General features: G+C 40.3%; 1 protein-coding gene across 1 annotated transcript; it reads right to left on the bottom strand.

Moving 5' to 3' along the window:
- Window positions 1-276: 276 nt before the first annotated feature.
- On the bottom strand, window positions 277-1,711 carry LOC122048940. Its single transcript, XM_042610447.1, has one exon. The coding sequence runs from the start codon at window positions 1,641-1,643 to the stop codon at window positions 489-491; it is 1,155 nt and encodes a 384-aa protein (XP_042466381.1). The 5' UTR covers window positions 1,644-1,711; the 3' UTR covers window positions 277-488.
- Window positions 1,712-14,657: the final 12,946 nt, after the last annotated feature.

Here is a 14,657-nt window from a genome sequence, read left to right on the forward strand (position 1 = left end):
GCATCTTCAAGGAAAATGCCATGCTATTAGTTTTGTTGATAGTAGAAGGCTTATATGATCAAGGAACAATTGCCCAAGCTCTCCCACAATGGATAAACATGCCAACTATCTCTATGACACTAACTAATTCCTTCAATCAAAAATCAACTTTCAAAAGCTTAGTACTATTCATCTCGATCATATTTGAAGCAACAAGTAATTCTCTTTTAATTCAATAGGGCCAACTAGATCAATCAACAACATAATTTGAGTCTATAGGGCCAACTAGATCAATAAAAAAAAAAAAAATCAACTTTCAAAAGCTTAATAGTATTCATCTCGATCATACTCTAAGCAACAAGTAACAAGCCATAAACTGAGTTTAAGTTAACACAACAAAATCTAGCAAAGATGCATGCAACAATTCAACCTTGCCTGCTTACAATTGGCTTATCTTACAGCAGAGTTTGCTTGTTAGAAAATTTGTCCAGAACACATTGTTATCATCTTCAGGATTTCACTCTTTTAATAACTTCGACTATTTCTGGAGCTTTCTCTTGAAACTTGGTCACAAATTCCATCTGGAAGTTCTTGCTCGACATCAGAAAATGACACCCTGTGAAGCCAGGCTTGATTAATCCCTTGTGCATGAGAATGCTCAGGACGGCACACCTGGGCATCAACCTCTTCTCCAGGCTCATCAACAGAACAACTGGATTCTTCACTGTGTGCTCCGGTGTCCATCCCAGCTTCTCTTCCACAAACTTCACAATCTTCCTTGTCTTCTCCACCGATGCGATTGCAATGTGAGGTTGCTTTGCGAAGGCCTCGAAGACATGATCCTGCGACCATCCCAATCCCCTCAAGTTCTCCACTCTCTCCTCCCACTTCTTCTCGGTCAATATAGCAAGCACCCCGAGGGCACGGGAGAACGTGGTTTTCTTCGGACAGATTCCCATCTTCTTGATCTTGTCAAAGGCCTCATTGAATCGAGCTGTATCTGTCAGCAAAGCGTAGCCGTAACGGGTCAAAAGCACTAAGATTCCATCATCGGGCACGCCGTATGCGCGCAGAGCATCGACCTTGGGAAGCACTTTGGTTCTGATGTCTACGGTCATCAACCAAGGCGTATGCTTTAGGGCATCCACAAGGTTCGCATTCGTTATCGAAATTGACTTGAGGAGCTCAGCGTTGGGGAGCAATCGCTTCTCTAAGCTGCATCTGAGCAGAATGGGCCTAGCTGACAGGATCTCCGGGAGGGCGGTTCCGACGAGGCTGATCCCGCGGAAGAGCTCCAGCTTTGGCTTCAAGATCTTCTCGACGTCCATCACGAGAACACCGGGAAGGCGGTCGACGAGGCGGACGAGATGGGCTTCGTCGAAGCCGTAGTCCTTGAGGAGGGTGAGAACCGAGAGCGCTTTGTCGAGGGTGTCGAGCTGGACTTTCTTGGAGATGGAGAGGGCGGCACGGTCGGAGATCCCGCACGATCTCATGAGGGAAGAAGCGGTCAGGGATGAGGGATCGTCGGCGCCGACGGAGGAAGCAGAATAGGGTTTGACGAATCCCAGAAAGTGTGGGCGGGAGGGGGCGGTGATCCGACGATGGCCGAGAGTGGTAGTCACTTGAAGTCGACGGTGGATGGCGGCGCAGAGACGTCGAAACATTGTTGATTTCGCTCTGTAAACGAACTGCTCGACCAAACGACGGCAGTAGAGACCTTTCGACCAAAGTTTGGTTCGTTGAAAAAGTTGCCCCTTCGTCCCTCATTTATACGGAATTTTAACATAACCCTTTCATTTTTTTTTTTCTAAAAATTTACAACGTCTATTTACTTGGTCCTTCGTTTCTCATCTCTAAGACAAATATTAATTAGTAAAAAACCTGGTAGATAGATAAAAGAAGGTGTTTCTGGAATTTCTATCCTTTGATGACAACAACTAGTTGTGGATAAAATACCTGATTAGCACTGAGTTCAGAGTTTTACATGAAATTATCATTGAGGAATGTGCAGAGTTGTATACCTTAAGGTCATCTTCTTCTCCACGTTTTTTGTCAAATTTTCTTTACTAAACTTCGAGGTCAGTGGATTGATGTTATGAAACAAATGGAGGGCTATGTCTATATCTAGGCATTGATTGAGGGTGTATAGAAAGATCGAGTGGAACAGTCGCATCTTCAAGACGTCTTGAGATGATATGGGTAGTATGCAAGCTGTCAAGACTCTGTACATAGCATAATCCTGAACACGAAGAAGAGTGGATCTGAACTCGGTCAGGCCCAAGGGTCTCTCTTCCCCAAAGAAATGCATGTAGATGCCATCTAAGGTAATGTGGGAATAGGGATCACCAAAGGGTAGGTTCCTACTCGGGTAACATAAGAATGTACACTAGGACTCCCTAAGCTCTAGACTAGTGCGAAGTAGGGAGGGAGTAAACTGAAGGTCAGTACCACCAACTTTGGTGGAATAGGTTCTATCATCAACCTTTTCAAGGTTGTAATAGAACTGGGCACACAGATCTTGGTTGACTGTAGTGGTACAGTCAACCAGTTTATCTAGATGATAATGATTTATCATCTGGATTGTGGGTTGACAGTATTGGGACAAAAATTCCCGACAAATATATCTAGGCTTAATAGACTCAAAGGTGAACCTAGTGAAATCTATCCTATGCTGTTCCGAGGGGAATCTAGGGTCCGTGGAAGGGGCCCTAGCTAGTGTGGAATCCACAATTCGACGCTTCCTATTGTTGACATTACACAAGAAAAATAGCAAATCTAGAGAAAAATTTAGGAAGTAGATGATTGAGAAGAGTTTAGATTATACCTCGGAGGCATAGCTAGGATTGAAGGGGGAAAAGATGGATAGAAGGCGCCTTGGTTGGGAAGAATCGGAAGGAATCGGCTTTCGGCAGAACACGAGCATGAACAGAAGAAAATGCTTCTGTTCGTGGCAAAAGGGGAGGATTAAGGCGCCTTAAGGGCTCTTTAGGGCGCCTTAAGTAGGCGGCGGGAAATTTCCCGCCGCTGTTGAGGGCACCTCCCTCGTGAGGGAGGCGCCTTCATTCAAGTGCCACGTGTCCTTTAAATTTTTTTTTTTTTGAATTAGTTTTAAGTCAACGCATACTTCACATAATTTAGGTTAATTAAATTCTGACAAAGATAATTTTGTGAAAGATAATCTTAATTAATTAAAAGATCATTAAGTTTTAAAAATTATTTTGAAATTAAGTTTTAAAATTATTTTGAAATTAAGTTTTTAAAATTATTTTGAAATTAAAATTTAAAATTAAGTTTTAAAATTATTTTGAAATTAAGTTTTAAAAATCATTTTGAAATTAAGTTTTAAAATCATTTTGACATTAAGTTTTTAAAATTATTTTGAAATTAAGTTTTAAAATAATTTTTAAATTAAGTTTTAAAATCATTTTGACATTAAGTTTTTAAAATCATTTTGAAATTAAGTTTTAAAATTATTTTTAAATTAAGTTTTAAAATCATTTTGAATTAAGTTTTTAAATCATTTTGAATTAAGTTTTTAAAATTATTTTAAAATTAAGTTTTAAAATTATTTTGAAATTAAGTTTTAAAATTATTTTGAAATTAAGTTTTAAAATAATTTTGAAATTAAGTTTTAAAATTATTTTGAACTTTTAATTTCTTAGTCATCTCACCCGATCTAAATTATCAATCAGGGAACCCTATAATTGTTGTGAGATGAGTTATTGTTGAATTTAAGGGTCTGATTTAACTTTGTGTTAGATTCAGGTTTAGCTTTGGGTTCAACAAGTAAGCATTCTTTGGATAAACTTCTGGGCTATGGTGAGTCATAAGGAGCTCATTAAAGTAATCATGCCTTCGAGATTTCCCAAATAGTCCTATCCATTGAGCTTAATACTAAACCTTAGTCTAACTAGTTAGGATCCATTTAAGGGTAGCTTCGGTCAGTTCCACTTGGCCAAATGCACCAGGTCGAAGCCATATCTTCCTAGACATGCGATGCCCAAGCTTCCCTAACGTACTATCATCCAAAAATTTTACCAGTACTATGGGTTAAGTTAATCCTAGACTGTTTTAATCTAACCTTAATTATCCTGTCGGGTAATCTACTCTTGTTTTACCCATTTCGGGTAGATTAAGTTTAGTTACCCTGTCGGGTAGTTCAGTTGGAGGTGTCAGCTATTCTGGATCCTTCATCTATCTTTTATTTGATTTTAATTTCGGATTTTTAATTTGATTGTTGTTTTTGAATTTGAATTTAAATTTCGAATTCTTAATTTGAATTTGAATTTAAGATTAGAATTTGATTTGATTTTTGAATTTTGAATTTAAATTTCAAATTCTTAATTTGATTTTTAATTTTTGAATTTAAGATTCGAATTTGATTTGATTTTTAATTTTTTAATTTTGAATTTAAATTTCAAATTCTTGATTTTTAATTTTTGAATTTAAGATTTGATTTTTAATTTTTGAATTTTGAATTTAAATTTCAAATTCTTAATTTGATTTTTAATTTTTGAATTTAAGATTCGAATTTGATTTGATTTTTAATTTTTGAATTTTGAATTTAAATTTCAAATTCTTAATTTGATTTTTAATTTTTGAATTTTGAAATTAAATTTTTAAGATCATTTTTCATTTTGCTCCCCCCTGGATCATGGCCTCGATATGGTTTATCGAGGTAGTGTATTTGATCCTTCGGGACCCAGTATTGACCAAGTCCAATTTGATTGATCAATTTGGACTTGGGGACCCATGCTTGGACTGATTTACTATTTTGTTTGTTTATTAAGGATAAATAAGATTTATATTTCTTTTTACTTTTATATCCTAGCCCAGTTCTATTGTAAACGACTCTTTGTGTCCCAAGGATTAGGTCAAGATTCTTGGAGCCCAAAGAAAACCGTTCTAAGGTATTTTTAAATCATTGACCTGATTCTTCAAACTAGAATTTTCTTCCTCAAGTTTTTGAACTTGAGTTGAATTTCCAGTCTGAACTTGATCAGGTAGGGATTTAGTGTTAGTCACTTCTTTAAGGACAGCTACTTCCTTTAGAAGTGATTTAATCCTAAGATTTGACTTAGCTAACTTGCGTAATAAATAATTGACTAAATTATTAAGTCTAGGGATACTTACAGTGGAGTCTGGTCCTTCGGAAACGGATGCGGATCCGTGGCTTCGCTCGGACTCGGCCTCTGACTCGCTCTCGGATTCGACGATCTGGTCCCGAGCCATCAATGCGAGTAAACTCGTCTGATCGAGTTCGTCATCGTCGTCTTCCGAAGACGATTCGTCCCAGGTTGCCTTCAGGGCCTTCTTTCTTCTTTTCTTTTTGGCTTCCTTTTGGTTGGGGCAGTTGACTTTGATATGCCCCTTCTAGTTGCACCCGTAGTATGTAACTTCAAACTTTAATTTTGGACTCGGTTGGGTCTCCTTGGATTGAACTGCCTTCTTCAGGTCTTTCTTGTTGAAGCCCTTCTTTTTCTTGTAGAGCTTCTTCACGAGGTTCACGAATTCACTGGTCAGTTCATCTTCTTCATCTTCTGAGTCGGATTCGTCTTCTGATTCCGGTTCGATTTTTCACCGGGATCTCGGTTCACGCGTTCTACTGGTACCTGCAAGCAAAGCTACACCTTTCTCGGATGGCTATGCATTAGTTTGTTCATGAAGTTCAAATTCACTAAATAATTCGTCTAATTTTAAAGAAGACAAATCCTTGGAGACTTTGTAGGCATCTACCATTGATGCCCACAATGTACTCCTTGGAAACGAATTAAGAGCATACCTTATTATATCTCTATTTTCTACCTTCTGCCCGATTCTGTGAAGGGAGTTCAGAATATCTTGGATTCAAGCGTGTAACTGGCTTGCCGTCTCATTTTCCTGCATTTTTAAGTTATACAATTTATTAAGTAAAAGATCCCTTTTACTTACCTTAGTGTCGGAAGTGCCCTCGTGGAGTTCGATCAGTTTCTCCCACAGCTCCTTTGCGGAAGAGAATGGACCGACTCTGTTGAGCTCCTCCTTGGAAAGACTGCACTGGAGGGTGTAGGTGGCTTTGGCGTCGGCTTCCACCTTTTTGATAAGGTCTGCTGCCAATTCTCGCAGGATGTAGGCTTGCCGTCTGCATCAGTTGATAGTCGTAGTCCTGTCTTGACTATCATCCAGGTGTCGAACTGGATCTTTAGATATATCTTCATTCGCTCCTTCCAATATCCGAAGTCTTCTCCGGAAAATAGTGGGGGACGAACAGTGCTATATCCTTCTTGTTGGGCCATATAAATCTTGCAAAAACAGAAACAAGAAGATATGTTCCAAGACTGAGTCTTGGATTAGTAATGCGGGAAGAATAAAAAAAATGAGCTCAAGTGGTTTTGACCAACTTTGAGCAACACCGATTTTGAAAAGAATTATAATTTTAGCTACTTAGCTAATTTCTAATTGACTCTGAAAGAAAAACAAAAAATACCACGAAAAAAATATTTTGAATGGTGGTTGCACCAATTCAAAACAACCCGCTCTGATACCAATTGTTGGATCGAGACGCGCTAGAGGGGGGGTGAATAACGCTCGCGGCTATTTCGTTTTTCGAATCCGTAAATTGTACGAGAAACTAATAGAGTAATAAGCAGCGGAATAAAAACAGTCAAACACAGAGACACAGGGAATTACTTCGTTCGGAGCCTAAGGCGACTCCTACTCGAAGGTCCGCGATCCTTGATCGCTTTCTGTGGGCAACAACTATAAGCTCGAAGAATATTACAAACTTAGAACAATTTGCCAACTAAAGAAATACAATACCGACGACAGAATCTAAGGAAATCGAAGTGTTGGGTCGTCGAGTCGAGTTGAAGCTTTCTCGGGATGTCGCGTTTAGCAGCCGATTGAAGCACGATCACTTGGAATCAGATATATTGAGGTGCTGCTCGAAACCCCCTTATAAAGGGTGTCAAAGGCGCCTTGGAAGCCTCCGAAGGCGCCTCCATAGTTCCGAGTCCACCGTGCAGATGAACGCTGACCGTTCTGCGCTTATCACCTTGAAGACGCCTTCATGGGTCTTCAAGGCGCCTTCTAAGGTGCTTCCACAGCCATCCGAGGCACCTTCAGCCCTGTTTCGCGGCCAGATCAGCTTTTGTACCCAAGGCGCCTCCAAGCTCCATGGAGGCGCCTCGGACACTGTTCATCCGAGGGAAAACTTCATTATTTTGTACCTGCAAGACATGTTAGTCAAAACAATATCCTGCAACACAAAGTTAGCATAAACAGCAGCATGAATATGATAAAGAATATTGTGACAGTCTCCGGACTGTTCGGGTCTGACTTCGGATTTCCGACCGGAAACCCTAGGTCGACCCGACGCCTACTGTTCCCTCTACGGGGAATGCGTCCTCACCTACTCCACTCAGGAGATTTACCTGTTGCCAGTGCGATCCTCCAGATCGACTGGACTTTTGATCAGCACTCGACGCTTCCGGACTTTCTGCTGGACATCCGCTTCCCGGCTAGTCTAGTCTTTCACATGGTTCGCGACACCAGGACTTTCCACCTAGGGTTGTCACCCCCTAGGACTTTTGCGTGAAGCCATCGACCTGCCAAGACTTTCCGCATAGGGTTACCACCCCCTATGACCTAGGGTTACCACCCCCTAGGATTTTCCCTTTGCCTAGCCGCAGCTAGGACTTTCCTAAAATCCTCAAGCAGACTTGTTAGATTACAAAACACCTTAACTTTGAATCCTTTGCCATTATCAAAACACGAGTTCAATCGTCGGATGCTTCCCGCATCAACAACTTGCTTGGCCATCAAGCAAAGGGGCCGACCCCCTTAAGGAGGATGTGGCCGGCCATTGCTTGGTCACCAAGCAATGGACCGGCCCCCTTCTTGGACACCAAGATGGGCTATTATTTGGATGGACTTGAGGCTTTAATGAGGCTACGACAGGGACCTAGAGGAGAAATTGACTTTGGTCTTCCGATGAGCTTGAGTATCCCGTGTTCGCCCTGAACACACAACTCAAGTTCATCGATAATAACTCATTCCACTAAAGAGCTATTATCGCACTACCGCACCAATCCCAAATTACATTATGAGCTCCTTCTTATCATGAGTGTGTTAGTCTCCCTGTGTTTAAGATTACGAATGCACACTAATTAAGTAAGTTACTGACAACTCACTTAATTAATATCTAGCTCCAAGAGTAGTACCACTCAACTTCATTGTCATGTCGGACTAAGTCCACCTGCAGGGTTTAACATGACAATCCTTATGAGCTCCTCTTGGGGGCATTCTCAACCTAGATAACTAGGGCACAGTTTTCTTTTATAATCAACAACACACACTATAAGTAATACAATTTCCTAACTTATCGGGCTTATTGATTTATCGAATTAAATCTCACCCTTTGATAAGTTAAAGAAATAAATACTAAATATATATGCTTGTTATTATATTAGGATTAAGAGCACACACTTTCATAATATCTAAGGTCTAGTTCTTTTACTAAGTCAGTATAAAAAGAACTTTACCTAAAATGGTCCTACTCAATACACTCAAAGTGTATTAGTGTAATTTATTAGTTAAGATAAACCAATACTTAATTACACTATGACTATTTCAATGGCTTGTTCCTTTCCATCTCAGTCGTGAGCTACTGTTTATAATTTATAAAGATCTGATAACATAATCTTCTGTGTGTGACACCACACACTATATTATCTATAATATAAATTAATTAAACAATTACATTTAACAAATAAATACAAACATTTGACCAATGTGATTATTTTAAGTTCAAAAATAAATGTTTACAAAAGCTAAGCTTTTAGTATACACTCTAACAGTACCACTCAACCTTATCGTCATGTCGGACTAAGTCCATTTGCAGGGTTTACATGACAATTCTTATGAGCTCCTCTTGGGGACATCATCAACCTAGATTATTAGGACACAGTTTCCTTTTATAATCAACAACAAACACTATAAATAATATCATTTCTCAACATATCGGGCCTATTGATTTATCAAACTAAATCACACCATTTGATAAATCAAAGAAATAAATATTAAGTATATGTACTTGTTATTATATTAGGATTAAGAGCACACACTTCCATAATAACCGAGGTCTTGTTCTTTTATTCAGTCAGTATAAAAAGAAACTACCTCAAATGATCCTGCTCAATACACTCAGAGTGTACTAGTGTAATTTATAGTTAAGATAAACTAATACCAAATTACACTATGACTATTCCAATGGCTTGTCCCATTCCATCTTGGTTGTGAACTACTATTTATAATTTATAAGGAACTAATAACATGATCTTCTGTGTCTCCTCACACCATGTTATCTACAATATAAATTAATTGAACAACTACACTTAGCTTATAAATGTAGACATTTGACCAATGTGATTCTTATTTCTAAATAAATGTTTATACAAAAATCTAAGCTTTTAGTATACACTCTAACAAAATATGCTTGACCGGTGGTTGCACTAAATCGAAGCGACCCTGCTCTGCTACTAATTGTTGGATCGAAAAGCGCTAGAGGAGGGGGGATGAATAGCGCTCGTGACTTTCACTTTTCGTATTCGGAAAACATAGGAGTTAATGCAGCGGAATAATAAATAACACACAGAGAAGATGCCAAGATTTACTTACTCTAAGGCCCACGCTCGTTGAGTGTTTACTTTGGGCAATCACTATAATTGTGCAAGTATTACAAAAGTTATTACAATAACAGTAATAGAAAAACTATACCGCCAACAAAGAAATGAAACTTCGCAACTTCGGGTCGTCGGAGTCTTGTTGTAGCTCAGCCGGATCGTCTCGTTGGCAGTGCGCAGCTGAAAGATGGCTCAGAATGTGTTGATGCATGTTGCTGGTCGAGACTGTCTTTTATAGGCTGTTGAGGGGGCCTTCAACCTCCTTGAGGGTGCCTCTAATCCCCGGGTCAACTGCGCGTGGATAAAGCCTGACTTCTTCACCGTTTATCCTCTTGAAGGCACCTCCATCACCCTTGAGAGCGCCTCAGTACTCCATGAGGGTGCCTCCAGCTTCGCTGCGTGCACTCCTTAACCTTTGCACCCGAGGCACCTCCAAGCTCCATGGAGGGCGCCTCGGGTATTGTTCATCCGAGGCAAAGCTTGCTCCTTGTCCCTGCAAGATATGTTAGTCCCAAAAATACCCTGCAACACAAAGTTAGCACATAATAACATGAATATAAAAGTCTGACAGTCACTGGACTGTCCAATTCTGACTTCGAATTTTTGACTGAAAATCCTAGGTCGAACCGACGCCTACTGTTCCCTTAGCGGGGAACACATCATCACCTACTCCACTCAGGAGAGTATACCTGTTGCCAGACTGGTCCTCCAGACCGGCTGGACTTTTGCTCAGTGCCCGAGTCTTCAGGTCTTTTCGCTGGACGTTCGCTCCACGACCCACCCAAACTTTCACCTGGTTCGTGACACCAAGACTTTTTACCTAGAGTCCCCGACTCTAGGACTTTTGCCCGAAGACCTAGACCCGCCAAGGCTTTCCGCCTAGGGTTACCACACCCTAGGACCTAGGGTTACTGCCCCCTAGGATTTTCCACCTGCCTAACCGTAACTAGGACTTTTTGCCTAAGATGCCTTAAGACTTTTCTTACAAACTCATTCAGCACATTAGATTACAAATAACCTTAACTTTGAATCTTTTGCCAGTATCAAAACTCAAGTTTGATCGTCGGATGCTTCCCGCACCAATAGTTTATAGATCAACATCGACTTCTCAACGAGCTTTCAGTAGATCTTATAAGCAAATTTGACTGATATTTTTCATGTTATGTTCCCTAGTATGTAATCGTATGCAATCATTAAAAGGAACTGAATTTAACCACTAAGACATGTCAAGAGTTAGGACCTATTTTTCTCGCGTATCTTCAGAACCACTAGTATTTCTTATAGAATAAACCCCTATGTGTATTCCCCATGTAATATGTCAACATAATAATCCGGCCAAAGTGCTAAGACCAAGTGAAATAACTAAGTCGGGTAAATAAATTGTATGACTAAAGGATTGTCGGGTTGAATAACAGACTGAGCGAGATATCCCCACTAAGCAGAATACGCAAGCCAAAAAACTATTATTTACAAAGTAAAATTTCAAAACTGATATCAAAATCCACCCGGAGCGCACATTTGCTTATGACCCGGACAAAGGTTTGAGTGCTTAAAATTTATAGGCGCGAGAATATGCTTACTTATAACCTGACCGAACGGCTCGGGAGTTTATGATAACTCGGTCTTTAAGCCACTCTAGATTTATCTTAGCCGCGAGAGCTTGCTTACTTATAACCCGGCCGAATGGTTCAGGAGTTTATGATAACCCGGTCTTTAAGCCGCTTTGGATTTATCTGAGCCGCGAGAGCATGCTCACTTATAACCCGACCAAATGGTTCGGGAGTTTATGATAACCTGGTCTTTAAGTCGCTCTAGGTTTATCTAAGCCACGAGAGCATGCTCACTTATAACTCGATCGAGCAGTTCGGGAGTTTATGATAACCCAATCTTTAAGACGCTCTAGATTTATCTAAGCCATGAGTGTATGCTCGCTTATAAGTCAACCGAACAGCTCGGGAGTTTGGGTCTAGCTCGGTCTTTAAGCCAAGGGTTATGATTTATAATTTGTAAGAATCTTTAGATAAATTTACTTGCATTCTCATTAAGTGTAACAAATTTTACATAATACATGAGTAAATTACAAACATACTTGTCAAGCCCGATAGGACTATAAATGATTTGCACTCTAAAGTCGGTCCAATCTTTTGTCCTCTGCATCTTCAAGGTAGTAAGAGCCTGAGGCTAACTTTTGCACCACTCTATAGGGTCCTCCCCACTATGACTCTAGTTTGTTTACATCTCCGACCAGCTTCACTCGCTTTCACACCAGATCGCCAACCTTAAAAAATCGGGGGATAACTCTTCTATTATAATTTTATCCCATCCTTTGATGATACACCATTAACCGAGCCGTCGCTTTGTCTCTGACTTCCTCTATCAAATCAAGCTCCATTATGTGTCGGCCGGCATTGTCTTCATCATACAGTCGCCTCTGATTGGATTCTATGCCAATCTCGACCGGGACCACAGTTTCACCACCATAAACTAGATAAAAATGAGTTATACTTGTCGCTTCCCAAGAAGTTGTACGATATGCCCATAGCACACTGGGGAGTTTATCAACCCAGCTTCCTCGAACATGGTCTAATTTAGTTTTGATACATCTGACGATCTCCCTATTGGTTACTTATGTCTGGCCATTACTCTGAGGGTACGCCATAGATGTAAAGCCATGTACGATACCATAACCCAAACACCATTCTCTAATTTTTCTATCCTGGAATTGTCTTTCATTATCTAAAACTCATTGATGTGGAATCCCGAACCTGCAAATAATATACTGTCATAAGAACTTGATAACCATCTGTTCGATTATCCTGGCTAATGGCTTGGTCTCCATCCATTTAGAAAAATAATCCATCGCTACTAGCAAAAATCTTTTCTAAGCAGGTGCTAAGGGTAAGACTCTACTATGTCCATACACCACTGATTAAATGGCCAAGAGACAATGAAAGTTTTCAATAGCTCCATGGGGTGATGCGGGATGCTCTGGTGCTTTTAACAAAACAAGCAGGTTCTCACCAACTGGGCGACATCAGTTTGCAGAGTGGGCCAGAAATACCCAGACAGTAGCACTTTCAGAGCGAGAGACCAACCGCTTGCGTGACTCCCACAAGAACCATGATGTATTTCCTGCAAAATATATTATATGTCCTCCGGCCCAATGCACTTGAGCAAGGGACACGAGAAAGCTCATTTATAAAGTTGATCTCTAATTAAAGTGAACCAACTAGCTCTCTTATTGATCATGCGGGATTGCTCTCCATCTATTGGCAAAATGGCCTAATGTAGAAACAAAATCATGGTCATTTTCCAATCACTTTGTAGCTCCACGTTGGCCTATCTATCGACGCAAGTTACTAATAAGGTTTGCTCCACCGGCCTGTCTATGTTCCAAGGAATGATGGTGGAAGCTAGCTTGGCCAGCTTATATCACTTTGTAGCTCCACGTTGGCCTATCTATCGACCAAGCTACTAATAAGGTTTACTCCACCAACCTGTCTATGTTCCAGGGAATGATAGTGGAAGCCAGCTTGGCCAACTTATATGTTGTTTGATTTTTTGATCGAGGAACCATCTGAATAATTACCTCCTGGAACTCAACCTTGAATTTCTCAAAGACCTCTGCATAGAGCTTAAGTTGTTCATTATTGATCTCAAAATTACTAGATAAATACTACGCGGCTAGCTGGGAGTTAGAGTAAATTACAACCCGAGAGGGCTCCTACATGCCGAGCAGCCTATAATTTGACTATCAATGCTTCATATTTTGCCTCATTATTGGTTGCCTGGTAATTCAATTGAACATACAGTTGTATTCTATCTTCTCAGAGGGATATTATAAGAATATCTATCCCACTATCCTGTCGAGTGGAAGATCCATCCACATATATTTTTCAGGTCTCCTCCAACTCTGGATTTTGAACCTCTGCTAGGAAGTCAGCCAAAGCTTGGGCCTTAATGGATGCTCAGGGTTGATACTGTATGTCATACTCGCTAAGCACAATGGTCTACTTGATCAACCTTCCAGAGGCCTTGGGGTTAACAAGTACTCGACCCAATGTGCTATTAGTAAGTACTATGATCGGATGAGAAAGGAATTAAGGACATAACCTCTGGGTAGCTAAAACCAATCCGTAAGCTAACTTCTCGAGTGTGATATAACGACACTCGGCTCCTTTCATTAAATGCCTCAAAAAATATACATGTTGCTATTTATTTTCCTCTTGTTTCACTAATATTGACCTGAATGCATGATCATTAGCTGACAAATACACCACAATGTCTTGCTTGCTATGGGCTTGGTAAGTATAGGTAGGGCAGACAGATAATTCTTTAGCTTCTCAAGTTTTATTATAGTCGACATCCCATTGAAACTTAGTCCTTCGGCAGAGTATCTTGAAAAAAGGTAAGCTTCGATCGACTGATAGGGAGATGAAGCAAGAAAGGGTGGTGATTTAGCTGGTCAATTTTTGCGCCTCCTTCAGATTGCATGGAGGAGCCATGTCTTGAAGTGCCCCTACCTTGCTCGGATGAGCCTTTATCCTCCGCTCAGTCACAATATACCCCAGGAATTTCTTGCTCTTAGCTCTAAATAGGCACTTACTGGGATTAAGGTTCAGCCCATACTGCCTTAAAGTATTGCAAGTTTCCTCCATATCGGCACATAGATCGGTTGCTCAGAGGGACTTGATGAGGATGTCATTTATGTACACTTCTATATTCCACCTAATCTGCTTCTGAAAGATCTTGTTCATGAGTTGTTGAAACGTAACCCCGACATTCTTCAGTTTAAATGGCATGACATTATAACAATAAGTGCTCTCGGCATTTATGAAGCTGACCTTCTCCTGGTCACCCTTGGCGAGCGGGACTTGATGATACCCCTAGTATGCATCTAGCATACAGATAAATTTGCATCTGGTAGTGGAATCCACTGAAGGCGCTGGAATTCCGTTCTGTTTCGATTTCCCTGTACAAAAATTGTACAAGTACAGAACTTTTCCTAGCAACCCA

Source organism: Zingiber officinale, chromosome 2B (assembly GCF_018446385.1).
Source record: "Zingiber officinale cultivar Zhangliang chromosome 2B, Zo_v1.1, whole genome shotgun sequence".
NCBI lineage: Eukaryota > Viridiplantae > Streptophyta > Magnoliopsida > Zingiberales > Zingiberaceae > Zingiber > Zingiber officinale.